The sequence below is a fragment of the Equus przewalskii genome, chromosome 3, assembly GCF_037783145.1.
Source record: "Equus przewalskii isolate Varuska chromosome 3, EquPr2, whole genome shotgun sequence".
Taxonomy (NCBI): domain Eukaryota; kingdom Metazoa; phylum Chordata; class Mammalia; order Perissodactyla; family Equidae; genus Equus; species Equus przewalskii.
Window position 1 is genome coordinate 37,067,443 of NC_091833.1, and position 10,788 is coordinate 37,078,230.

The 10,788-nt window shown below is 35.0% G+C and overlaps 1 protein-coding gene across 13 annotated transcripts in view; it reads left to right on the forward strand.

Annotated features, from left to right (window-relative positions):
• UBE2D3 (ubiquitin conjugating enzyme E2 D3) overlaps positions 1-9,920 on the forward strand; it is a 71,240-nt gene extending 61,320 nt beyond the window's left edge. For 7 of the 13 annotated variants that reach the window (XM_070614139.1, XM_070614140.1, XM_070614138.1 and 4 more), the window contains 4 exons: positions 2,343-2,420; positions 3,582-3,687; positions 6,267-6,360; positions 8,442-9,920. In XM_070614139.1, coding sequence (XP_070470240.1) covers positions 2,343-2,420; positions 3,582-3,687; positions 6,267-6,360; positions 8,442-8,487 — 324 coding nt within the window. In that variant the 3' untranslated portion in view covers positions 8,488-9,920. Of the gene's footprint in view, positions 1-2,342; positions 2,421-3,581; positions 3,688-6,266; positions 6,361-6,802; positions 6,853-8,441 lie in introns of all 13 variants that reach the window. The other 6 variants (XM_070614132.1, XM_070614141.1, XM_070614131.1 and 3 more) reach the window with 1 other exon arrangement.
• Positions 9,921-10,788: the final 868 nt, after the last annotated feature.

Sequence of the window (10,788 nt, forward strand, 5' to 3'; positions counted from 1 at the left end):
AATATGTGTCCTGGAATGAATACACTAGAGAAAGATTCCAGAGCTACCAAAATCAGTCTGGGTCAGGAGGTAGAAACAGGAGATGGATCTGTAGGAGTACCAGCATGTTACGGTTCCCACAGGGAAGGAAGCACAGACATTGAGGAGGAGTGACTTGGCCTGATTGGAGCAAAACGGGGGTAGAAGGTTTCTAAAGAAGAGATCCAAGATAAATTCTGGATTTCTAAGATTTGGGTCATTTTACTGATGATCAGGTATTCCTTTTTGTGTTTCTTTGTTGTATTTTCTGTTTGCTGTCAATTTATAGTAAATTCGATAGAGAGCCTAAGTTTATTAGATGGCATAGTTTGGTTACCTCTAGGCCTTGTGGTTTTGCCAGTTTTTCATCTTCTATTTGGTGGAATTTTAGTGTTAAATTGTAACATTGAAATATTTTCATCCCAAAAGTTATTTTTTTGAACAAATGAAATTTGGCTTTGCCTAAATCTCATCATTTGATTGCTTTTATTCAGAAGCAGTCAGATCTAGCACTTGGAATGAAAGCTTAAACAGAACCTTTGGGATTGGATTTTATAAAAACTTAATGTGTAAGATTACCCATAAATTGTTAATTGTATGCAGTACAAACATCTTCAGTATTAACCTATTTTATAAAAGTGTGCTGTTTGGATCAACTATTCCCAGTTAGTGTAGCTGTATTATTTAATAAAGATATGTTAATCTAATAAATTCAGATCACATTCTGGTGCCTTGCTTTGATTTGTTTTATTGTATACTTCTCAGATGCTGCTTTGCAGTCTTAATTTTTTTATTAAAATTTTGTAGACAATATGAAAAGGAGGGACTTAGGAATAGAAAGAGTTGTAGCTCTTCCATTTACTAGTTGTATGTTTCTTTAAACTTGATTCTTCATCAGCAAATTGACCTTTCTCCCTTAAACTCCAGATAATACCCTCTTCATTTTTCATAATAACCTGTGACATTTTATTGCATGTCTTCTTACCAGACTGTAAGCCCATCAAGATAAGAAATTGCTCTCTATGTCCCTTATACGTACCTGGTATATAGAAGGGAGTTAGGTTAATTCAGCTAGTGTTTAATTATTTTACCGAGGGCTGGGGATTAAATGAGCATATTTAAGTGTCAGACCTGTAAAAGTTTTTATTTCTCTGACGTCCAGAATGGGCATAATGAAAGGCTAGCACTATACACATACTCTCTCTAATGGTGAGGAATAGATGTTGGTAATAACTCAACTGGAATTTTCAATACTGTAAATTTTCAAACATGTTTTCAGGTTGGTTCTTTGCATATCCAGAAGCAATTAGGCAATTTCATATTTTCTTGAACATTTACCTTATAGTCCTTGACTAGGTCACTCTTTTGTTTATCACTCTTTGATCAGTGGTCTTCATGAGACCTGAGTTTGAATCTTAGTTCTGTTATCTGCTGTTCATACACTTGACTAAAGTTACTTCTTTTATCTCATTTTATTCATCCGTAAAATGGGCACAGTGATGTCTTTTTTTTTGGTATTGGTTAAATTAAGTGTAAAATCCTAGCAAGTAGTTTCTTCCAAATATTACTTCATACTAACATTGTGTAATATTTATTTACAAAGGGAGTTCTTCTCAAATTATAATGAGCAAAATAGCAAAGGAGAAAGAATACTGCTATAGCTTTAAATTTTGTCTTTTCTATTGAAATGGAAAAACAGACATTCCACATTGTTTTCCAAATCTGGTAATCCTGTGTATTGATTTGCTGTGGAGAATTTAGTATGCTTTTGAAGAAAAAACTTCTGTGGTTTTAAATGAGAATTTTGAGGAGCCAGTTGAGAATTAAACTTTAAAAACCTGTTTGTTTCTGTTCTGCTTCTCCTGTTATGTTACTGATATTTTGGTTTGCCAGTGGACAGAATGGCCTGTTGAGATACAAAGCCTTTTGTGTATATGTGGCTATCATTAAAAGAAATACTCTACAAATGTAAGGTTTTATTTTCAAATTATAGTTTGATACATAATATTGTGTGTAGACTTTATTGCTAAGTATACTTTTCCTTTGTGAGAATCAGGATACAAAACGCTTGTGTTTCTGGATAATTTTAAAAAATTCTTTGACATATAAAAAATGGGATCTAAGTGAACTATGGTTTATTGATCTATAGTAAATTTTGATTGTTTTTCCCATTAATATGAATTGAATTGTGGAATAATTTTTATTGCAGTGTAAATAGGTAATTTTGGTTCATATTAGAGAAATGCTTAGAAAATAGAAATGTTATATGGATTATTTAGCAATAATTTTTTAAATGTCAATTAAGCGTATTTTTCTTTTCACAGAATGACAGCCCATACCAAGGTGGTGTATTCTTTTTGACAATTCATTTTCCTACAGACTACCCCTTCAAACCACCTAAGGCAAGTATTTCCCCCTAAAATTTTTTAGTATAGATTTATGCTTTATTTCAGAGGAATAGAACATTTTTAGAAATTAGGGTTCTACCTAGTTAAGGCTAAATTGGTAGTATATATAGTGAATAAGAAAATTTGAGATTGAATATATTTATTTATTGAATTGAGTCACTGATGTAGAAGGCTTACTCTTAGCCTTTAGTTAAAAGAGCAGCTCGACCTGGTTTTGAACTTCGTAAAATGAAGATAAGAATTGCTTTATCCTTAATGTTGCGAGGCTCAGATACACTGTGTGGAAGCTTCCCCGCTGCTCCCTTTATTGTGCTTATACAGATTTGGATTATTAGCCTTAGTGTCTTGTAACAGTACACTTCAAATGTTCAGGTTTAGAATGCCTTTGCATGTGTTGCTGCAACTTATACTGTATTTGTGTTGGGGTTTGGACAAACTTATTTTGGGGTTTGAGTTTGCATACATAACTTGAATAAATCTTTCAAAACTTAGAATTGCTTAATGCAGGGAGGGAACTGGTTTATAGGTATTAAAAGCATATGGTCTTTGACTTTTCAGAGCAGTTGACATAAATTAAATGTATATGAATAACTATAGAAGATAATATGCATCAAACAATGGCACTGCACTGTGACCATCTTCACAATAATTTTATAGGTGCAATATGACACTTTAGATGAAACACCTTTGTGATACTCAAGTTTGTATTTTATATTCAGTGGAAATGCAGACTCGAGTACATCCTTTGTAACTTGATACCTTAAGTGAGCTGGACTATAAATTTTGGTTTACGTACAGAAGTTCCTTATTTTTTAGTGAGTGTTAATTAAATGCCTTTCAAATTACTCTTTTTGATCACTCATGACATGGTAGGGCCAAGGTTAACCTTCAGAACATCCCACCATATCATTGAATAAAACTTTTGTGCCAAAGTTAGGTTTTCCATTTTAAGGAGGGAGCCTTGTAGGGATCTTGATCAGAATTTAAAAATCAGTTTCTGTAATTATTGGTGCTTTTGTGTGTATAGGTTAGGTTTTAGCCATTTGGTTTTTAAAAATTGTGGTAATATTTTAAACCTTGAAAAGTCTTCTACTTAGTTTTAGGATGCTTGTCTTTATTTGGGAAAAATACCTAAAGGTCTTTCATTTATTTTAGGTTGCATTTACAACAAGAATTTATCATCCAAATATTAACAGTAATGGCAGCATTTGTCTCGATATTCTAAGATCACAGTGGTCTCCTGCTTTAACTATTTCTAAAGGTAAAGTACTTTTAGAGAGAGTTTTGAACTGCTTTGATTTACTGATAGTCAAAGAAGTTTCATTTGGGGGCCTACTTATACCTGAGTCTTTATTATGCTAACTTTTTTGCTGAGAGGTGGGGAAGGAATAAGAAGTTATATCATTTTTGCTTTTTTTTTTTTTTTTTTTTTTTTTACCAGTATTGTTGCAGAGATTTCTTGGAAGAAGTTAAAATTCAAATTAAGGTGTTGGGGCATTATTTGCAAATAATAATATAGCAAAGTTTATTTCATTGGATTTCTGTGGTATTTTTCAATCCCAAGCCACTTGCACATCACGCTTACGTACTTGCTTTTTCTCTAAAATGGGTACCTAAAGTTAACAGAGCTTTTAAATCTTGAGGTTTCCATTGTAGGAAAATTCTGATTTTGCTTTCCTGTGTTTACTACTTTTTTGATAAGAAGCCTTGTGAAAAGAAAAATCTTTAGTTAGGTGTTGTCTGAACATGGTAGATTGTTTCTACCTAATAACAGTCTAAAATTATAAAGTCTTAGAAGTGTCTCTAGATCAATTCTGCTCTTCAGTTTTAAATAGGGATCCATTATATGACGTCTCTAATAGGTTGTCCAGTCTTCACATGAATATGAAGATGGAGATGGAGTGTCTCTCTTTGTCCTTTTTGAATGACTCTAGTGGCTTTTATGTCACAGATAAAATCACCTACCTCAAAACGACTTAATAGGAAGGAAGTCAGCCTGGTAGTAATTTTCAGTTTTTGGTTATTGGCCTAGCATTCCTTAGGTACACAAAATTAGGTTTTTAATGTTGCTGATAATGAGTATGTCGGATATTTGAGGATAGCAGCTAACCCTACCCATTCTCATTTTCTGGCTGAATACTTAGTTCAGCATTCCCCAAATTGTTTCTTGGAATAGTTAATAGTATTTTATTTTAAAAATCTTAGGGACCAGCCCCATGGCTGAGTGGTTAAGTTCACCTGCTCCGCTTTGGCAGCCCAGGGTTTCACTGGTTCGGATCCTGGGCACAGACATGGCACCACTCATCAGGCCATGCTGAGGCAGTGCCCCACATCGCACAGCCAGAAGGACCTACAGCTGGAATATACAGCTGTGTACTGGGGGGCTTTGGGGAGAAGGAGAAAAAAAGAAGATGATTGGCAACAGATGTTAGCTCAGGTGCCACTCTTTAAAAAAATAGTGTTAAAAAAAATCTTAGAGTTTTCGTGAGTATGGTAAATGCATAGTGAAACAAATTTTTTTTTTAAGGCATGACATCATAGAGACTTTTCACATGTTTGTACAATGCATTTCCTAAAGGTGTGGTGTAGCATTTACCAAACTTTTATTGGACTAGACAAACAATTTGAGTGAATGCTGCCATAGTTCTTTCAAGTGTGACCATTTTTTGGTGAGGAATATTGGCCCTGGGCTAACATCTGTTGTCAGTCTTCCTCCTTTTGCTTGAGGAAGATTGTTGCTGAGCCAACATCTGTGCCAATCTTCCTCTATTTTGTATGTAGGACGCTTCCACAGAAGGTCCATGCCCAGGATCTGAACCCATGAACTCTGGGCCGCCAAGGCAGAGCACGTGATCTTAACCACTATGCCACTGGGCCAGCCCCAAGTGTGACATAATTTTAGACCTGTTTTTCACCCTCTTGGGTATGTTTCAGTTTCGTTTCAAATCAGGCTCTCTTGACACCAGATAACCTGGTATTAAGAATATCTTAATCCTAGGATCCAATTTTTTTTTTTTTAACCGTTGCTGGGAATGCACTATAGTACTGAACACTATGTTTCTGTAAATTTGGGTTGAGTTTTATATCTTCCCCCTTGCACTTGGATTTAAAATTAGATTTGCTGTAATCTGTTACATCAGAGTTGTCTTCTTTATGGTATTGCTTTTTGTCTTCATCTGAAGATTGTCATAACCACTTCAAGCTTCTATATCTTAAAGTTTACAACACTTTGCACAGTCGGGCACATAACAGGCATTCAGAATGAGTTAGATACATGCTCTGTGATGCGTGGTTGGACAGGTCAGAGTGAGAACTGAAGTTGAAGGATCCCCTTAAATAATGGAGATCTCGGCAGTGTTTCATTTAATCAATCCTGTTGGGGTTGTGGTCTCTACCTTACAAATTTAAGGAGACAAAACACAAAGTCAGTGGAGCAGTTGGGAATTTTTGTGAGACTTCCCTAAAGGCGGGGCAGAGAATGAACTTTTCATCAGGTCTAACAGCCAAGAGTAACATTGCGTGGATGTTCCTCGGATATTCTTATTAAAGTTTTTTTCTCCCCTCAGACTTAAGTTCTAGTGCCACTTAATTCTTTAAAAAAATAATAGACAATATGGCATCATTTGACTATCTCAGAACTTCTGAGTTTGGCAGTATTTTTATAGCTAGTTGGTACTAAACTGACTTGAGGCCGCAAAGCTCTATTTTTAGCATTCCTTTTTACCAGAAGCTTTGTCTCATTGAGATTAAGATAGATTGAGGTTTATAGTGTGTTTTTTAAATACACTTTTATTTATCCAAATTCCCAATGTTTGGTAATAGACATTTGTTTTCTTGCAGTTCTTTTATCCATTTGTTCACTGCTATGTGATCCAAACCCAGATGACCCCCTAGTGCCAGAGATTGCACGGATCTATAAAACAGACAGAGATAAGTAAGTATGGTGTAGTTTAAGGAAATAATATAAAAGATGGTTTTTCTTAATGAGTTAGGCTTATGCTGTGCTGTAAGGTGTGGCAATGCCAAGAGGACTTGATGCTTATTTCTGGTAAGATAATAGTTGAAATGTGCAGAAAGCTAGTTACTGAAATGGGATTGCTTTTAAAAATTACTAGGTTTTAGTTTATGTGATAGCAAAATAGACCCCTCTAAATGTTTTGTTTTTCTCACATGTCCATATTTTGTCACTTTAAGTTTTGGGGAAGAAAGCAAGTTTTTCTTTCCCCCCCCCAGTATGTTTTTGAAAACAAATATTGGTCCATACTTTGTAAAAATTTGGTCTGAATTTCTGAAATACTTGAATTATCTTTGTGTACGACTTCATCCTTATTACTTTTGTGTGTTATAATTAATGCTAAGTATACTTGTCCAATTAGGTACAATAGGTTAGCAAGAGAGTGGACAGAGAAATACGCTATGTTGTAGGGTAAGAGGATCTGCACTCTACGGTGCGCTATTCATGGTACTGTCAGCACTTGGGTGCTGCATGCTGTAAGGCACTGTACTAACCAACCAAAGGTAACGGATGTGGCAGTTTCTGAAACTGTACATTTAACTGCTTGATCTGTTTAGCGTGAAAGTATACCCGGTAGTCATTGCTTGAGAGTATTTTTGCATGGCAAAATAGTACTAGTTACATAGCAGTAGTAAGAAATGGAAATTTTAGTATCTTTTTCAAACTACCTTGGTGTTTAAATTTTAGTTTTAAAATTGATGTATTTTAAACTTCATACCAATACTATACGGAATGTGGTGATTTAGTTCATATTTTGCCAAGAGATGATAATGTAAGGGAAAAACACATAATTAAGCCTAAGCATCTAAACTAAATGTTCATTACTGACAAGCATGCATTAGTGTCAGCTATACTTTGTGGCTCCCTGTATGCTAAATAAAACCTTTGTTTTAAAGTCCTGGGTTTTTGAGAGGGTGTCCTTAAATAGGGTAACCATGAATTGGTAGAAAAAACTTCTATATGTTAAAGTTCAGAAAAGTGGTTGAACCATGTTTATGTTTAGTTCTTGGTTTGAAATGAAGCTAGTTAATATTTTACAAAGTTCAAAGTGTAATAAATCTAAAAGTTCTCCTGTGCTCTTTGGTGTATATTCATTTCTTAAGGTTATCACTATTTTTTGTTGGTAAGTGGCCTATGACACAGGTATAATACAGGGAGAAATTGATAGCATTTATCAATATGAGTGATCTTCGTCAGTAATGAATAACCTTGCTCATGTGTGAATTACCTGTTGATTTTTTTAAACAGAGATACCCCCAGTTGTACTCTGAGGCTCCTCTTCGTCAGGTTTCAAGTCAGGCTTGTCAGCTCCAATCACTGCACTTTTTTTTCTTTTTAAAAAAAGTAACACATGTCGTTCTAATTAACCGTACTACACGCGCCTCCCCCCCCCCCCAAAAAAAACTGCTACTCTTTTTATCACCCTCACCAGTATCTCAGTCTTCTGCCTATGCCTAAGTCTCAGGTATTTTCTCTCCTGGTTTTACCCAGGTCAGGTCAAGTAACTTCTCAAAGTCTAGAATTCAGATAAAATTGTTCAGTTAATTGTTTGGTTCTGGCTTTGATGGAAATTTCTATGGATTTACAGAATGTGTGTGTTGTTCTGATGTGAGTCAATGATGAACTGTAAAATAAGTTTTTAATCATTAAAATTTGTTGGAATGGATACTAATTGTAGAATTTTTGATAGACTGTTAGCTCAGTGGTAGGGAGAGAAAAGGTTTTTGGTTTTTGTTAGCCTCCCCAATCTCAGTGCCACTTGATTGTGTATATTACAGTACTGCTTTCAGTGTGTTGGCACACTGTATTGGAAGCGTAAGGCTCTCATTTCCCACGTTGCTCTGAGTCCCAGTGCTTTCTCTCGTTGGCTTTACTCTAACCATAGCCATTAGAGATGGCTCCATGATGAGTCTGGAGATACAATAGAAATCTTTCCTTCCCTTTTAAGTATTAAGAATTCTTTATTTTAGCTTTTAAAATAACATCTTCTTTATTTACAGGTACAACAGAATATCTCGGGAATGGACTCAGAAGTATGCCATGTGATGCTTCCTTAAAGTCAGAATAACCTGCATTATAGCTGGAATAAACTTTAAATTACTGTTCCTTTTTTGATTTTCTTATCCGGCTGCTCCCCTATCAGACCTCATCTTTTTTAATTTTATTTTTTGTTTACCTCCCTCCATTCATTCACATGCTCATCTGAGAAGACTTAAGTTCTTCCAGCTTTGGACAATAACTGCTTTTAGAAACTGTAAAGTAGTTACAAGAGAACAGTTGCCCAAGATTCAGAATTTTTTAAAAAATGGAGCATGTGTATTATGTGGCCAATGTCTTCACTCTAACTTGGTTATGAGACTAAAACCATTCCTCACTGCTCTAACATGCTGAAGAAATCATCTGAGGGGGGGAGATGGATGTTCAGTTGTCACATCAAAGGAAGCAGCATTATTCTAGCAGCATCCATTGTTGTTTAAGCCTTCCACTGTTAGAGATTTGAGGTTACATGATATACTTTATGCTCATAACTGGTGTGGCTGGAGAATTGGTATTGAATTTATAGCATCTGCAGAACAGAAAATGTGATGTATTTTATGCATGTCAATAAAGGAATGACCTGTTCTTGTTCTACAGAGAATGGAAATTGGAAGTCAAACACCCTTTGTATTCCAAAATAGGGTCTCAAACATTTTGTAATTTTCATTTAAATTGTTAGGAGGCTTGGAGCTATTAGTTAATCTATCTTCCAATACACTGTTTAATAAAGCACTGAATAAATGATGCAAGTTGTCAATGGATGAGTGATCAACTAATAGCTCTGCTAGTAATTGATTTATTTTTCTTCAATAAAGTTGCATAAACCAATGAGTTAGCTGCCTGGATTAATCGATATGGGAAACAATCTTTTGTAAATGCAAAGCGTTTTTGTATATACTGTTGGGATTTGCTTCATTGTTTGACATCAAATGATGATGTAAAGTTCAAAAGAGTGAATATTTTGCCATGTTCAGTTAAAAGTGCACAGTCTGTTACAGGTTGACACATTGATTGACCTGATTTATGCAGAATTAATATAAGCTATTTGGATAGTGTAGCTTTAGTATGCTGCACATGATACTGGCAGCCCTGGAGTTCATAGATGGATTGGGACCCAGCAGTTTTGAAACATGTATATGGAGTTTAAGAAATTTATTTTTCACGTGCAACCCTCATCTGACTAAATTTTTTCTTCACCTTGTACGCTTGACAGCTGAAAAAACCATAACATGGGAGTAATAATGGGTCAAAATTTACAAAATAAAGTACTGTTTCAGTGTGGGAGTTGTCAGTGAGGCTGTGTTGAAGTGACTTAACTGTGTGGGATACTGAGTATCCATTGAAATGGATTTGTTCAGCCATTGACATGAATGAGCATTTAAATGCAGCAGGTCTCATTTCAGGTGACTTCACATGAATGAATAAAAGTCAATGCTATTGGATTATTTTTGTTTGACAAGTGCTATCTGTGCCACTAATTTAACTTGTGTAGTAACGAGGGCATTATCATTCTTCACCCTTCCTAATTCTGACCCTTAAAGTTTTACTTCTTTTCCTAGTTACTTTGATTTGTCCATTGCTTTCTTACAATCTTGTGTTTGATTTCTAGTACATCTGTGACTTTTCTCCACGTCCACATTTTTGCACTGCCTATACTTATGTGCAATCTTATTTGTCTGCACACAGATGTGGAAAGCTAGATAAAAATAAATGTTAAAGCTTGATTTTTATAAACATTTTAATATGTAGTTTGGACATGATTTATTGACTTAAGGTTCTTCTCTAACCTGGAGGTGAAATGCATGCCTTCCAAAGATGTTCTGGCTTTAATTCTGTAATAAGCATTTCATTGAGAAATACCAGTCCAGCTATACAATTTTCCAATGAGTGAATTTCTTTTTTTAATCTTTTGCTTAAAAAATGACTCCTTAAGGATAGATGTCATACTGTTAAAACTATTTTGGATTCATAATACAAATTACAAGTTAGTAACATGCTGTTCCACAAGGTAAGAAATACTGTTCTTTGGCTCTATGTTCAAGATAATTATTTCTGAGACTCCTAGACTTTCAAAATTACAGCTTTACTAGGCATAACATTTCTTGAAAGCCAACCATGAGTGAAAAACACTTGTCAGAGCTTCTGGATCCCGAACTGGCTTTCAAGTTGACCTTTAGCCATAGACAACCCCTAAGTATTTATGAAGATGATGTTCTTAAACTATTGTCATAATGATTGGATGTGTCCAGTTCTCTAGATTTTTGACTTGATGCTTTCTACAACATTTCTTAGGTCAAAGGCTTCTCCAGG